The 17,525-nt window shown below is 38.5% G+C and overlaps 1 protein-coding gene across 1 annotated transcript in view; it reads right to left on the minus strand.

The window, feature by feature from the left end:
• Positions 1-209: 209 nt before the first annotated feature.
• Positions 210-17,525, minus strand: part of CCT6B (chaperonin containing TCP1 subunit 6B) — a 32,967-nt gene continuing 15,651 nt past the window's right edge. Inside the window, exons 3-8 of the mRNA XM_060133265.1 lie at positions 15,010-15,070; positions 14,004-14,137; positions 12,150-12,252; positions 10,520-10,592; positions 9,952-10,001; positions 210-1,319 (exon numbers count right to left, since the gene is read on the minus strand). Coding sequence (XP_059989248.1) covers positions 1,267-1,319; positions 9,952-10,001; positions 10,520-10,592; positions 12,150-12,252; positions 14,004-14,137; positions 15,010-15,070 — 474 coding nt within the window. The 3' untranslated portion in view covers positions 210-1,266. The remainder of the gene's footprint in view (positions 1,320-9,951; positions 10,002-10,519; positions 10,593-12,149; positions 12,253-14,003; positions 14,138-15,009; positions 15,071-17,525) is intronic.

A 17,525-nucleotide genomic window follows, 5' to 3' on the forward strand; every position in this document is an offset into this window, starting at 1 on the left:
CCATGGCCGCTGAGTCTGCAGGTCCGGAGCCTGTGCTCCGCAACGGGAGAGGCCACAACAGTGAGAGGCCTGCGTACAGCAAAAAAAAAAAAAAAAAAAAAGTAGGTCTGGCAGTTGTAGCAATTAGCAGATTTAGCCAATGTGAACGACCCTCCACCTCACCCTCAATTCACAAACACAGAAAATTGCCAGATAAAATGAAGCATATTTAAAACTACATACTCAATATGAGAGACCACTTCACACTCATTAGGATGGCTATTATTTAAAAAACACAAACAGAAAATGATAAGTGTTGGTGAAGATGTAGAAAAATTGAAACCATTGTACACTGCTGGTAGGTATGTAAAATTTATGGAGGTTCCTCAAAAAGTTAAACACAGATTACAATATTATCCAAAAATTTCACTTCTAGGTATACATCAAAAAAAAATGAAAGGAGGGGCACAAAGAGATACTTACATACACATGTTTATAGAAGCATAATTCACAATAATCAAAAGGTAGAAGCAACACAAGTGCCCATCAACAGATGACTAGATAAATGAAATGTGGTATACACATACAATGGAATATTATTTGGCCTTAAAAAATAAGGAAATTGTAACACTTGCCACAAAATAAAGAAACTATAACATGATGAACCTTGAAGTCATTGTGCTAAGAGAAATAAGCCAGACACAAAAGGATAAATACTATATGGTTCTACTCATATGAGGTACTTAGAGTAGTCAAACTCATAGAAATAGAAAGTAGGATGGTGGTTGCCAGAGGCTGGGGGGAGAGAAGAATGGGAAATTATTGTTTAATAGGTTAAAAGTTTCAGTTTTGAAAGAATAAAGTTCTGGAGATGAGTGGTGGTGATGGTTGCACAACAATGTGAATGTACTTAATGCCACAGAACTGTACACTTTAAATGGTTAAAATGATACATTTTATGTCATGAATATTTTACACAATTAAAATAAATAGAAAAAAAAACTGTATGGCTGAACTTAAAAGAGAGAAAGGGAGATTTTCCTCAAGAGGAAACCAAAACAGAGTGATAAATTCTGAAGGTGAACTGTAGAAGCCTGGGAAAAACACAAGATCTGGTCTAGGTGTCAAGCTTTTAATGCCCACACAGAAAGAGGGCCACTCCTCCTTGAAGGAGGAGTTGACACCAGGGCCCTAAATGAAACAGGAGCCTTGATGCTAGACAAACTCTACCCACCTGCCAAGTGAAGCAGTAAAGAAACTTGCTCTGTTCAGGGCTCCTATAAGATATTAAAGCCCAAAGTCTGTACCATGCTCAGGAGCAAATGAAGAATTTATATTACCTAAGTGAAAAAAAAAAGGTAAAAACAGGTCCCGTGCTCTATAAATTGCTGAGAGTAGTGCAAATTAGTATAACCCCTAGGCGGGGAATTTGCCAATACTGTTGAAATTATAAAGCATATATAGGGCTTCCCTGGTGGCACAGTGGTTGAGAGTCCGCCTGCTGATGCAGGGGACAAGGGTTCGTGCCCCGGTCTGGGAAGATCCCACATGCCGCGGAGCGGCTGGGCCTGTGAGCCATGGCCGCTGAGCCTGTGCTCCACAACCGGAGAGGCCACAACAGTGAGAGGCCCGCGTACCGCAAAAAAAAAAAAAAAAAAAGCATATATAATGCACATACAAAGTAGAAAACAATAGCATAATATTTTCAAAATGCTGAGAGAAATAGTGGTTAACTTAGATAAACAAAATGTGGTATATACACACAATGGAATATTATTAAGTATTAAAAAATAGGGAAATTCTAACACTTCCCACAATAGGATGAATCTTGAAGTCATTATGCTAAGTGAAATAAGCCAGACACCAAAGGCTTATACTATATGTAAATTACTACTCAATAGCAGAGGGCAATGAAGACCTTTAGAGGGAAGCAAAACGGAGAGTATTACTACCAGACTTGCACTAGGACTAGGATATACAACAGAAAGAAAGAAAGTGAAGCCAGTTGGAAGAGTACAGTTGCAAGGAAGAATGGTAAACAAAGCAATGAGTTAAAAATGAATGGAGGGCTTCCCTGGTGGCGCAGTGGTTGAGAATCTGCCTGCTAATGCAGGGGACACAGGTTTGAGCCCTGGTCTGGGAGGATCCCACATGCTGCAGAGCGGCTAGGCCCGTGAGCCACAACTACTGAGCCTGCGTGTCTAGAGCCTGTGCTCCGCAACAAGAGGCCGCGATAGTGAGAGGTCCGCGCACCGCGATGAAGAGTGGCCCCCGCTTGCCACAACTAGAGAAAGCCCTCACACAGAAACGAAGACCCGACACAGCAAAAATAAATAAATTAATAAACTCCTACCCCCAACATCTAAAAAAATAAAAATAAATTTAAAAAAGAGAGGAAAATAATTACATTTATTAAAAAAAAAATTAATGGAGTGAGACTTCGCTGGTGGCACAGTGGTTAAGACTACGCACTCCCAATGCAGGGGGCTCGGGTTCAAGCCCTGGTCAGGGAACTAGATCCCACATGCATGCTGCAACTAAGAGTTCACATGGTACAACTAAGGAGCCGGCGAGCGGCAACTAAGGAGCCTGCAACTAAGACCCACTGCAACCAAAGACCAGGTGCAACCAAATAAATAAAAATTATGTTTTAAAAAAAAAAATGAATGGAGGGACTTCCCTGGTGGTCCATCGGTTAAGACTCTGCACTCCCAATGCAGGGGGCCCAGGTTTGATCCCTGGTCAGGGAACTAGATCCAGCACACCACAACTAAGAACCTGCATGCCACAATGAAGATCCTGCATGCTGCAACTAAGACCTGGCACAGCCAAATAACTAACTAAATAAATAGTTTTTAAAACAAAGAATGAAAAACACAAACAGGAACTGTTTTACTGTTGTATAAAACAATAATAATAATTATTATTATGACTAATTTAGGGGATTTAAAAGACAAAATGGAATTAAAATATTGAATAAGAACACATATAAAACAAGAGGCAGACTTCCCTGGTGGCGCACTGGTTAAGAATCCTCCTGCCAATGCAGGAGACATGGGTTTGAGCCCCGGTCCGGGAAGATCCCACATGCCATGGAACAACTAGCCCATGTGCCACAACTACTGAGCCTGCACTCTAGAGCCCGCGAGCCACAACTACTGAGCCCCTGTGCCACAACTACTGAAACCTGCATGCCTAGAGCCCGTGCTCCCAAAAAGAGAAGCCACCACAATGAGAAGCCTGCACACCACAACGAAGAGTAGCCCCCGCTCGCTGCAACCAGAGAAAACCCCGTGTGCAGCAACGGAGACCCAATGCAGCCAAAAATTAAAAATAAGTAAAATAAAATAAATTTTAAAAAAAACAAGAGGGGATGACTATATTTAAAATGTTTTAAGGACTTTGTATTGTTGTAGGGGAGCAGAGTTATTAACTATATTAAGTAAGCAAGTTAAAATTTTTAAAGTAATAAATAAGATGTATCATTTCCAAACTAGCAGAGGGAAAAGAGGGGTGATAAACTAAATTTAAAAATTACATCAATCCAATAGAAGGTAGTAAAGGAGAAAAAGCATAAAAAAGGATAAACAGGAAGTATCAAAATTATATGGTAGAAGTAAATCTAATGTATCAGTAATCATAAAATATTAACTTGCCAGTTAAAAGAAATGTCAGACTGAATTTTTTAAAATAATAAAAATCTAGCTGTAGGCTATTTTTAGAGACATACTTCTAAAAACAAAGAAGGTACTGCAATTAAAATAAATAATTTTTTTTAAAAAATCAACTATATGTCAATTAATAAATATATTCTTAATAAATATATTTTTAAATAAATAAAAGCAAAGAAAATAAATGGATACTAGAAAAATATTATCCTCTCTCAACCCCCACCCACCCAGTCCCACCATACCAAAAAGAGACAGCATCTCTAGAATAATACACAACAAAATAAGGCTCTAAGGGTAAAAGCAACATTTTATAGGTTTCCATAAAAATATAAATTATGAAAACAGACTCAAAAGGAAATAGAAAACTCAAGACATAAATCAATGAAGAAAATTTTATCAGTAATCGAAAATCCATCCCTCCCTTTTAAAAAACTACTAGGCCAAGACCAAGCTGTCAAGAAAGAGATAACCCTCGGGCTTCCCTGGTGGTGCAGTGGTTGAGAGTCCGCCTGCCGATGCAGGGGATACGGGTTCGTGCCCTGGTCCGGGAAGATCCCACATGCCGCGGAGCGGCTGGGCCCGTAATCCATGGCCACTGAGCCTGCGCGTCCGGAGCCTGTGCTCCGCAATGGGAGAGGCCACAACAGTGAGAGGCCCGTGTACGCAAAAAAAAAAAAAAAAGAAAGAAAGATAACCCTCCATCTTACTGACTCAAATTGTTCCAAAGAAAAGAAAAAGAAGAATAATTCCCCAACTCATTTTATGAGCCTAGTATGTCATTGATACCAAAACTGGATAGTGAACAAGTGAAATTATGGACCAATCCTGCTTATGAATACTTACAAAAACCTAAATAAATATTAGCCTCAAGTCCAGCAAAAAGAGTTAATACAATATTTCATCAAATCAAAAATGTCACTGATTGTAAGACACACCATTATTTTTATACTAAGAAACAAAAATCCTGTCATTTCAGCCATAGCATAATGCTTTCTTATCACTCACACATTTTATTTTATACCCACTGAAGGAGTTTTCAGACTTAGTTACACTTATTTTTATCATTTATCATTCTTATACGTTCAAAATGAGGAAAATATAAGCAAAATAAATAACGTTAAGATCTTCATATTGGAGTCCAACTCTTCTAAATCACCTTACAATTCAGAGTCTTTGATATTTATTCTTGCCATCAAGAGGTGGTAGTATGTAACATTTCAAAAAATAGTTTCTACCATTCTCTCTGGCATTTTCTTCTAAGCCACTGACACATAATCGGAAAGTTTTGCTGCTGAAATGTTCTTACTTTACCAGAAGTTAACAACAGAAAGTTTTCAGCAACAATCAAGACTCCTATTTCTTCCTCAAAGGGTCCTTAAATGGCTGTTAACTAAAACGCTAAGGAATCACAGGTAACCAAGTTCAAGCAAGAGCAATTAGAAGATGCCATTGACTGTAAAACATATTCTACTTACAGAAATGTGAAAATGTAAAAAATCTGCACCTCAGAATCAACAAACATGGTATTTCACAATCAAAGAAGATTTATTTCAGGAATACGAGAATAGTTTAACATCAGAAAACGTATTAAAGTAGGTAACCACATTAACACATTAAAGAAAAAAACTCAAAGCATGCAGAAAAGCATTTGATAAAATTCAACAATCATAAATTTTTTTAAAAACCTCTTAGCAAAACAGAAATACAAAGGAACAGACTTAACCGTATACAGCTGACTACTTGCCAAGATTCCACAGTAAAAACAAACAAAAAAATGGTAAAATGCTAAAAACATCCTCTTTAAAGGCAAGAACAGGAATAAACGTGACTATCATTGCTTCTATCCAATATTCTACAAAAGGTCTTAGGCAGGGGCTTCCCTGGTGGCGCAGTGGTCTGGGAAGATCCCACATGCCGCAGAGCAACTGGGCCCATGCGCCACAACTACTGAGCCTGCGCTCTAGAGCCTGTGAGCCACAGTTACTGAAGCCCGCGCGCCTAGAGCCCATGCTCCACCAACAAGAGAAGCCACCACAATGAGAGGCTCGAGCACCGCAACGAAGAGTAGCCCCTGCTCGCCACAACTAAAGAAAGCCCACGCGCAGCAACGGAGATCCAACACAGCCATAAATTAATTAATTAATTAATTAAAAAGGTCTTAGGCAGCTCAATAAAACAGGAAAATACTAGAGATAGTACAAGGAGTGGAAAAGAAGAAAGAGCTAACCTGTTATTATCAACCCAGATAATCCAAAATAAACTACAAACTATTGCACTAATAAGAGAGTTCAGCAAGGTTATGAAATATAAAAGCCAATATATTAAAGCCCATAGAGGGCCTATAGTACAGCAATGAACAATTAAAAATATAATTTTTATAAAAGATGGTATTTATAATAGCTTCTAAAAAAACACAGGAATAAATTTAATCAAACATGTAATGTATTTTTATAGAAAACACTTAAAACTTCATTGAAAACATTTAGTAAAAAAAAAAACTGAAGCACTAAGATATCAATAAAGTGATATATAAAATATTTATGAGTGGAAGGAATATATATATCTATTTCTACCAGAAATAATCTATAAAGTCATTGAAATTCTAATCAAAACATATAACTCAACAAGCTGATCCTGAAAGAGGGAAGAGAGATCTCGGAATAGCCAAAACAATTTTGAAGAAAATAAAGAAGGGGTTGGGGAACTCAACCTACCATGCATCAAGACTTTATATAAAGTTTTAAGAACTAAAACAATGTGTATTGATATAGTAACAATTATCAGTGCAACAGAACAAAATATTTAAACCAGAAACAAACCCAAGTAAAGAAAATTCAGGGACTTCCCTGGTGGCACAGTGATTAAGAATCCACCTGCCAGTGCAGGGGACACGGGTTCAATCCCTGGTCCGGGAAGATCCCATGTGCCGCGGAGCCAACTGAGGCTGTGCACCACAACTACTGAGCCTGTGCTCAAGAGCCCGCGAGCCACAACTACTGAGCCCACATGCCACAACTACTGAAGCCCGCACACCTAGAGCCCATGCTCTCCAATAAGAGAAGCCGTTGCAATGGGAAGCCCACGCACCGCAATGAAGAGTAACCCCCGCTCTCTGCAACTAGAGAAAGCCCACACGCAGCAATGAAGACCCAACGCAGCCAAAAATAAATCCATAAATACGTAAATAAATAAATTTATTTAAAAAAAATCAAAGAATATCTCTAGGTAGTCCTTTTTCTAAGGAGAAAGGGTGGGAAAAGCATCTGATGAGGAGGTAGGGGACAGTGGCAATTTAACAACATCCATACTTTCTTATTTCTTTACAGAAAATCTGAAGCAAACATGACAAAACTTTACTATTTTTTAAAGCTAGGTGGAGGGTACAAAGGTGTTTATTATATTTTTTCTGTCCTTTCAGTATATTTTAAGTATTTCACAATTTAAACACTTTACATAGAAAAGGTCTGGGAATATGCATGATATACCCATTTTTAAAGCCCTATCCTATAAAATAAGGATAGAGTCTAAAAAAGATGTTTGTTTATAATGGGGAAAAACTGAAAACAGAATTAGCTAAACAAATTGCAGAACAGCCACACAATGAAATGTCACATAACCACGAAAAAATTATAGTTCAGAAGTGTAGTTATTAACTTGGAAAGATGGTGACAACACATTAAATGGGAAAAAAAAAACCAAACTATAAAACTATAGGCTTTTGGGCTTCCCTAGTGGTGCAGTGGTTGAGAGTCCGCCTGCCGATGCGGGGGACGCGGGTTCGTGCCCCGGTCCGGGAGGATCCCACATGCCCCGGAGCGGCTGGGCCCGGGGGGCCATGGCCGCTGAGCCTGCGCGTCCGGAGCCTGTGCTCCGCAGCGGGAGAGGCCACAACAGTGAAAGGCCCGCATACCGCAAAAAAAAAAAAAAAAAAAAAAAAAAATCTATAGGCTTTCAACTAAGGCATTAAATGGTTAAATGAACTTTGCCCCACATGCACCAGCAGGCCAAGGTTCCATTAATGCACTTGCCATGTTTTAATCTCATCAACTTGCGTCCATGGACAGAAGTTAACTACAAGGAGCTTAATAATAATAAAAAGTACAATAGATTAACTCTAGTGTTTTGAATAAGAAAGATATTGCTATAATACTGATATAGAATAGCAGCATTCAAAGCCAAAAAAAATTATTTCTCAGTGTTGGTGCCAATAATCCCAGCCTTTCCAGATGAGATCTGTTCTATCTAATCATCCAGTCAGAGAACTACCAGAGTTAGCACAGTAGTGTAAATTGCTAATCATGTATAAGAAAGAGCCAGGTAAAATATAATAAACTATATTCAAAATAAACTGTCAGGTATCAGTGAAACAAAGCTATACTAACAAAGTGATGCCATATTTATTAGAGAAAAGAGTGGCAGCAAGAAGTTACTAAAGGAATTTTGAGAGAATAAAACATTTTGCCCTGTTACATTTATACCCACTGATAAATTGGAAATTGACTTGGGTACTCTAAAACCTGTGCTCCGTATTTTGTTCATTAAAAGTTGCCCAAGGGACTTCCCTGGCGGCACAGTGGTTAAGACTCTGAGCTCCCAATGCAGGGGGCCTGGGTTCGATCCCTAGTCAGGGAACTAGATCCCACATGCAAGCTGCAACTAAGAGTTCGCATGCCACAACTAAGGAGCCCGCAAGCCACAGCTAAGACCCGGGGCAACCAAATAAGTAAGTAAATATATTTTTTTAAAAAGTTGCCCAAAAACATCTAAGAATCACAACAGATTCTATTTTATGAAAACTGCAATAGCATACTAAAGGAAAATTGTTTCCTCTACTCACAATCTTTTGATATCAAATGTGTGGGGATTGTCCCACACCAACCAATTCTCCAACTCTCCAGACACAACTGGGTGTCCTACAATTCAATTCTGACACTAACTACTGGGAGTTAGCATAGACCCCACAGAACTGAGCCCCACAGGCTCAGTTCCACAAGACTGTCCTCCACTTCAGACATCAATGAACAAGTGGTGGGTCCCCATGTTACCCACACTTCTGTCCAACTTCTGTTCCCATGACCCCCCTCCTCATGTTTGATAATTTGCTATACCAGCTCACAGAACTCGGGGAAACACTTACTTACATTTACCAGTTTATTATAAAGGATATTATAAAGAATATAAATAAACAGCCAGATGCAGAGGTATATAGGGCGATAAGAGTCCTGAGTATAGGAGTTTCGGTCTCCATGGAGTTGGAGTCCACCACCCTCCTGGCATATGGATATATGTTCCCCAACCTGGAGGCTCTCCAAACCCCATAGTTTAGGGATTTTTTTATGGAGGCTTCATCATGTAGGTATAACTGATCAGTAACTCAGTCTCCATACCCTTTTCCTTCCCTCCCAGGGCGGGGAGGCTTAAAGTTCTAACCCTCTAATCACATGGTTGGTTCCTCTGGAGACTAGCCCCCAACCTGAAGCTATCTAGTGGCCCATCAAGAGTTACCTCATTAGCATACAAAAAGATACTCATTAATTCCAGAGATTTCAAGGGTCTTAAAAGATCGTATGTCAGAAACCAGGACCAAGACTAAATATTATAATAAAAAATGTTCCTGTCACCCCTATTGCTCAGGAAATTACAAAGGTTTTAGCAGATCTTGTGCCAGGAACTGGGGATAAAGACCAAATATAGGACTCCCCTAGTGGCACAGAGGTTAAGAGTCCACCTGCCAGTGCAGGGGACACAGATTAGATCCCTGGTCCAGGAATATCCCCCATGCCATGGAGCAACTGAGCCCATGTGCCACAACTACTGCGCCCACGCACCATAATTACTGAAGCTTGTGCGTCCTAGAGCCCATGCTCCGCAACAAGAGAAGCCACCACAATGAGAAGCCTGTGCACCGAAACGAAGAGTAGTCCCCACTTGCCGCAACTAGAGAAAGTGCGCGAGCAGTAACAAAGACCCAACGCAGCCAAAAATAATAAAATAAAATAGGCCAAATATATATTTCTTATTATATCATAATATCACACATACAATAAAGGGTAGGGAGTTAGAACTTCGAGGGAAAAATACTTTCATTAATATTATTTGCTGTGAAAGTATTTCTTGTGTTCTTTATACCTTGATGAAATACTTTTGAGACTTATAAGACCACCAAATACAAATTGCATTTATTGTGTAAAAATTAAGAATGGCTCAGGCTCTATAATGGTAGTTGGATGTAAGATGTGCTAAGTCTCAGCTTCTAGAAGAGTTGATTTTGAACTCAATCACCCTTTGAGAGAAGACATACCAGCTCGCATAATTTCATCAACCAGGAGAATGTTGGTGGCAATCACTGTGCTGAGGGAAAAGATGACAGGGTGAGTAAAGCTTACTAATCCACTCTTATCTTTCCCCCTCAGAAATCTTCAGCTACTAATGACACTTTGTTCTGCAATGATGTTGGTGTGAGATAAGACATAGCTATTATAAATACAAACATCACCCCTTGCATTATAATTTCAACTCATTTGCTGATAAAGTAGAAGCCTAATTTTATATTCCAGCAAAACTGAGCTCATTTTTAGCACATCATTTGATCTTTTTCCCACTATGCATGTGGTACTATTTCAGTAAATGTCCTTCTTTCCCTTCTCCCTCAAATAAACAGTAAGATTAACATTTCCCATAACTTACACTGATAGAACTAAAATCTAAAAGGGACTGTAAAATGACAGAAGCTAGTCTTAATAACTGGATACCATGCCTTTTCATACACTTAGCCATTTTCCACTGTAGCAGGCAAAAATAATAGAAAAATCTTAATGTTATCAATTATGTCCTTAAAAGTCTTTCTCTTTTTACTAATACAAACTTACCAAGAGTGAAGAAGTTGGTTTTTCACAAAATAATTATCCCAAACTCCTGCATCTGCTGCTACCATTGGCTCACCTGCAAAGGAAAAACAAACTATTTCAATACTACAATCTTGATATATTCTGTTAATATTGGCTGTATATTCTAACAATATTTAATATACCACCAAAATTACTATTATCAAGGTCACCAATGACCTCCATGGTGTCAAATCCAAAAGTCAATTCTCAGACCTCATCTATCAGCAGCACTTAACTAACACAGCTGATCACACCCTCCCAACCACTCTTTCTTCACTTGTCTTCCAGGACATCACACTTGTCTGTTTTTTTTCTTTTGCACTAGTGGTTCCTTTTCTGTCTACTTTGCTGGTTCTTCCTCTTCCTCCTGAGCTCTTAATATTAGAGTACCCAAAGGCTCAGTCCTGCATTCTTCTCTCTCTACGCTCACTCCCTAGATGATCTCACCCAATCTTCTAGATTTAAAGCATATACACTCTGACGACTCTCAAGTTTTTATCTCCAAGCCGGACCACTTTCCTGAGCTTCAGACTTATACATCCAACTGTCTATTTTAAAGTCTCCAGATACTTCAAACTTAACTTTGCCAAAACTCAATGCTGACCTCCGGCCACCACAACATGCTCTACCCACAGTCTTCTCCAATGCAGTTAATGGCAATTCCTTCCAGTTGTTCAGTTGACTACTCTCCACAGAGTAGCAAGAGTGATCCTTTTAAACATATTTAGACCATGTCACACCTCTGTTCAAAATTGCTCCCTATTCCACCACAGAAAAAGTCAAACTCTGTACACTGGCCCACACGCCCTCGCGTGATCTGACCTTCTATTACCTCTCTCATCTCCCTCCTCCTCGAGAACACCAGACAGTGGCTTTTCCACTAGCTGTTCCCTCTGCCTAGGACATTCTTTCCCTAGTTCCCACGTGGAACTTCCTAACTTTCGTTGATTTTGTTCAACAGATATTCTCAATGAGGCCTATCCTGACCACCCTCTTCCCATTGAAACCCCCTCCCCACACTCCTGTGCTAGCATTCACAATCATCCTTACACTGTCCCTTTATTTTTTTCACAGAATTTATTACCTTTAAAAATGTTAAAGGAACTTATTTATTAAGGTTATTATTTACTGCCTATCTTTCCCTGCTACAACATAAGCTCACAAGGGAAGGGTCTTTGTTTTGTTCTGTGTGAATCCCGAGTCAAATAACAAGCACTCAGTAACTATTTCTTAAGTGAATGAATACTTGCTTCTAAGAAGTTCAAAAGTAAAACAAAGGCACCCAAAATTTAAATATAAAAGTCATCCAGGGCTTCCCTGGTGGCGCAGTGGTTGAGAGTCCGCCTGCCGATGCAGGGGACGCGGGTTCGTGCCCCGGTCCGGGAAGGTCCCGCGTGCCGTGGAGCGGCTGGGCCCCTGAGCCATGGCCGCTGAGCCTGCGCGTCCGGAGACTGTGCTCCGCAACGGGAGACGCCACAACAGTGAGAGGTCCGCATACCGCCAAAAAAAAAAAAAAAAGCCATCCAAACCTCCACCCCCTTACTTAAGTTCTGGGTCACTGTAGTATAACCTCTTTTTTTATTAAGCAGCTGATTTTTCTTTACTTTCTTACCTGTATTCAAATCTATGCCAACAGGTTGTTTTGATTCTGAATGCTCAACCTGAACTTTCACTAGTGTTTCCTGCAGGTCATATCCAGAATTCTGAGCAAGAACCTTTAGGAATAAAAAATAATAATAAATATATGTATGGAATTCCTTCATATATATTTAAATATCAGATATAAAAAATAAGGCACTGCTCTCTCCAGTCTTATGAAAACACATCCATAATATAGTAATCATCTCCTTTTGAAGAATTCCATTCTTAATCTAAATCAAATTATTTCATGTACCTAGTAACTTTTATATTTAAACATTTTCCCTACGTACATCACATTAAATTCTGACGAAGACTAATTAGAGTTTCCCCACCCCACCCTGCTACATTAATTTCCCTCTGTTAGGGAACCGTGGACTGAAACCACCGTTTGCATAAGTTGTCTCACAACAGGAGGTCCTGATAAGGAACACTGAACTGACAAGGTGCCTCCAAAACCAACCAGAAGAATTTGGGAGGGGCCAAAAAGAGGGAGGAGACACCAGCCCATAATATGTCCTGACAACCTCCCAGAAATCCTCATGCTGGAATCCATCTTGACTGAGAGATGTGCACGCCCACCAGGAAGGTTCTTGAGTCGGGCCAAATATGGCACAAGCAAGATGATTGGCCAGAGACAACCTGGAAACCAACTCCAGCACCATAAAACCTGAGACTGCAAGCCACGAGGCAGAGCAGCTCTCCTGGGTTCCCTTACCCTGCTGTTCTCTGCTCGAGCACCCAAGTCTTTTGCTTTATCAGTATGTGTGTCTCCTCGGACAATTCATTTCCGAGTGTTAGACAAGGGTCCCCGAAGGGGTCCCTCTCGGTTAACACCTCCTTGCAAAAGATTTTTTTTTAAACGGAAGGAAGTAGAATGGTATTCTTGTTTGCTTAGTCCCTCTAGCCACATGTTTTCTGGTTTTTCCTGGGCACTTGTTAAACCTGCCTATCTGCATTATATCTGTGCCCCTCATTCACATGAGGAGAGTTATGACCTGTGGCAACAGGGATGGAGATACCTGCACTCCAAGCGAGGTTTATTTCCAAGTGGTCCTAAACCAACAGCTGATGAGTGAAAAGGTACCACCAAATGTCTACCAGATTTACCAATATTTGTCAACTATAGGATCGTTAATGACTTTGCCTCTTCAGGGGAAGAAAAAAATGGATATCTAATGCACAAAGATTCAACAAATTATTAATAATTTTAAAGCAATTATCAGAGACTTTGCTAGCATTGTTAGTAATGTTTTAATTCATGGTAATAGTATATTTGAAAGAGTTCTCTGTGTTTCCAAGTAGTTCACAATCAGATTAAGGCAAAGGAAAAAAATGGTAGTTCTCTGTCCTTCTGTTGATACATGGAAAAAAACTGGTTTCTCTCCTTTTCTAGGAATTATAATGACAATGACAAATGCAAGCCTGAAGTTCTCACTTCCCATAATTTAAAGTGCTAATACTTTGGATACCACCAACATAATAAAGGTCTACTCAAAATCTAATTAAATTTTACGTTCTACACTTCTTCATTATGATTAATCATGAACCATTTTTGAAGGAAATTTTTGGAGTTACTTCAACTTTTGGAGCTCAGAGATGGAAGCAAAGTGATAATTGAGCCATTTCATGAAACTCCTACAAGAATTCAGAGCTGTTATCCTAAAAACTTCCCTGCTTTAGCTATATAATATCTTAAACAAAACTGTGTAGGGAAATACAAATACCTATCTTTCTACTCTACTGTTATACATAAAATGGGCAATTTAAAATTAATTAGACACCTTTTGTCTAAACAGTTGTTCTTTGGCCATTAGGATAGTTCTACCTTAGGGATAACGAGTAAAGCATCAGCAAAAGCTTGGACTCCAAGACGAGCTCTTCCTTTTATACTGTGCTTGTATGTAACTAGAGCTTCAGCTATTGCCACTTCAACTGCACCCGCTCCTGGAACCACACAACCTATTGGAGGGAAAAAAAGGATTGGCAAGACATACCACACAGAAGAAACAGAAAAAAGCAACTAGCTATTCATGTTCTATTATCTTGCCTGCCTCTAAAATGTATTTAAATATATACAGAAATAAAATAAGTTGCATAGCTCAGTGATCACTCAGATGTCTTATGAAGCATCCTGAAGTTATACACCATTAAACAATTAACATAGTACAGACAAGAGCTGGCTACAGTTTATTTCATTGTTTACAGAGTAGACATTTCTTCCACCATCATCCTTCTCCTTTATGACTATATTTAAAAGGTAGTTATTTATAATTTATGGTGGCAGGTAACTAATTATAACATCTGATTTGAAAAAAATGTTAGGCCAACATAATTTGGCCATAGTTTTTGGTATGGAATTCTCAGGACTCAAGGAAGTATTTGCTTTCTGTACTGAAGCAGAAACCAAACTTTCTGAGAAAAAAAAAAAATTTTGGTGTTCTTATTATTCTAAGGCAAAAGCTCTAGTTAAACACGTCAATTTTCACATCAGGATATGACTCTTATACCTGCCTGTATGGCTCTATAAAGTTTTTGAATTTGCAAACTTTGAATCAGTAAACTTGGTTTGGAATCACCCATCTTTAAAACAAAACAACACAAAAAGAGTCTCTCCTTTTATTCCACATCATTTTTAAATTACTACCCCCTTTCTCGGCTTCACTGTACAATATAACTGCTCAAGAGAGTTATGTCTACCCACAAGGTAATTACATCCTCACCTCTCATTCACACTTTTTAAAAATTCCTTGTTAAATACTGAATACATACAAAAGAATATTTACATGTATAAGATATAAAGAATGTACAAATAAATGTACCCATGTACCTACCACCCAGCTTAAGAAACAGAAAATTACCAGTAGCTTTGAAAACTTCCCTGATCCCGTTCTCCTGTGAAAACAGAACATACCAAAATGTGTGGGATACTACTAAAGCAGTACCTGAAGAGAAATTTCACTAAACACCCATACTAGAAAAGCAGAAAGGTCTCAAACCAATGACCTCAGCCTCCATCTTAAGAAACTAGGAAAGGAAGAGCAAATGAAATTTAACGTAAGCAGAATAAAGAAGACAGTTAAGATCGGAGTAGAAATCAATGAAATAAAAATGACCAATGTCAGAAATGAAAATGGTGTAGAATCTGTCACTACAGATTTTACAGATATTAAAGGATAATAGGGGAATATTATGAACAATTTTATGCCAATAAATTTGAAAACTAAGATCAGGGATTGGCAAACTTTCTGCAAAAGGCCAGAAAATAAATATTTTAGGCTCTGTGGACCATACCATCTCTTTTGCAACTATCCAATTATGCTAGCATAGCACAAAGTCACAGACAATACATAACAAATGGGAGTAACTGTGTTCCAATATAACTTTATTTACCAAAAATAGGCAGCAAACCAGATTTAGCTCATGGGCAGTATGATCTTAACTTAGATGAAGTAGAAAAATTTCTTGAAAGACACAAAGTACTAAAGCTCACTCAAGAAAAATAAACAACCTGAATGATCCTGTATCTATGAAAGAGATTAAATTTGTAGTTTAAAATCTTCCCATGAAGAAAACTCCAGGTATAGAAAGCTTTACTGGTGAATTCCACCAAACATTTAAGGAAAAACTAACACCATTTCTATATAAGAATTCAACACTTTCAGAAAATTAAAGAGGAAAGAATACTTTCTGAGGCCAGCATTACTCTAAAAGCAAAAAAGATAAAGGCATTACAAAAATATATATATACAGACCAACACCCCATATGAATGTAGATGCAACAATTCTTAACAGAATTATAGCAAATTAAATCCAACAATATGGTAAAAAAAAAAAAAAGACACAGCAAGCCACATTATTCAAATAGTCAAAAGGTGAAGAAACCCAAGTTTCCATCAACAGATGAACGGATAAATAAAATGTGGTACATATATACAACGGAATATTATTCAGCCTTAAAAAGGAAGGAAATTCTGTAACATGCTACAACATGGATGAACCCTGAAGACATTATGCTAAGTGAAATAAGCCAGTCATAAAAGGACAAATATTGTATGATTCATTCCTATAAAGTACATAGAATAGTCAGATTCGTAAAGACAGAATGTAGAATGGTGGTTTCCAGGGGCTGGGGGGAGAAGAGAATGGAGAGCTATTGTTTAATGGGTATAGAGTTTCAGTTTTTCAAGATGAAAAATGTTTGTGATGGATGGTGGTGAAGGTTGCACAATGTGAATGTACTTATGGCCACTGAACTGTACACGTAATGGTTTAAATGACAAAAAAAATCCAAAATTAAAAAAAAACATTTAATTATTTCTAAAACTTTAATCCATTTTTAAAAAGATAATACATCATAACTAAGTAAGGTTTATCCAAGAATGATTTGAAAATCAATGTAATTTAGTACATTAAGAAACTAAAAGAAAAACCATATGATCACCTCAATAGATGCAGAAAAAGCATTTGACAAAATCCAACACCTATTCTTTTTTTTTCTTAAACATCTTTATTGGAGTATAATTCCTTTACAATGGTGTGTAGTTTCTGCTGTATAACAAAGTGAATCAGCTATACATAAACATATATCCCCATATCTCCTCCCTCTTGCATCTCCCTCCCATCCTCCCTAACCCACCCCTCTAGGTGGACACAAAGCACCGAGCTGATCTCCCTGTGCTATGCAGCTGCTTCCAACTAGCTATCTATTTTACATTTGGTAGTGTATATATGTTCATGCCACTCTCTTACCTCATCCCAGCTTACCCTTCCCCCTCCCCGTGTCCTCAAGGCCATTCTCTACTTCTGCGTGTTTATTCCTGTCCTGCCCCTAGGTTCTTCAGAACCATTTTTTTTTTTTAAGATTCCATATATGTATGTTAGAATATGGTATTTGGTTTTCTCTTTCTGACTTACTTCACTCTGTATGATAGTCTCTAGGTCCATCCACCTCACTACAAATAACTTAATTTCCTTTCTTTTTATGGCTGAGTAATATTCCATTGTATATATGAGCCACATCTTCTTTATCCATTCATCTGTCGATGGACACTTAGGTTGCTTCCATGTCCTGGCTATTGTAAATAGAGCTGCCATGAACATTGGGGTACATTACTCTTTTTGAATTATGGTTTTCTCTGGGTATATGCCCAGTAGTGGGATTGCTGGGTCACATGGTAGTTCTAGTTTTAGTTTTTTAAGGAACCTCCATACTGTTCTCCATAGTGGCTGTATCAATTTACATTCCCACCAACAGTGCAAGAGGGTGCCCTTTTCTCCACACCCTCTCCAGCATTTATGTTTCTAGATTTTTTGATGATGTCCATTCTGACCGGTGTGAGGTGATACC

This window comes from Lagenorhynchus albirostris, chromosome 20 (assembly GCF_949774975.1).
Source record: "Lagenorhynchus albirostris chromosome 20, mLagAlb1.1, whole genome shotgun sequence".
In the NCBI taxonomy this organism is placed as follows: domain Eukaryota; kingdom Metazoa; phylum Chordata; class Mammalia; order Artiodactyla; family Delphinidae; genus Lagenorhynchus; species Lagenorhynchus albirostris.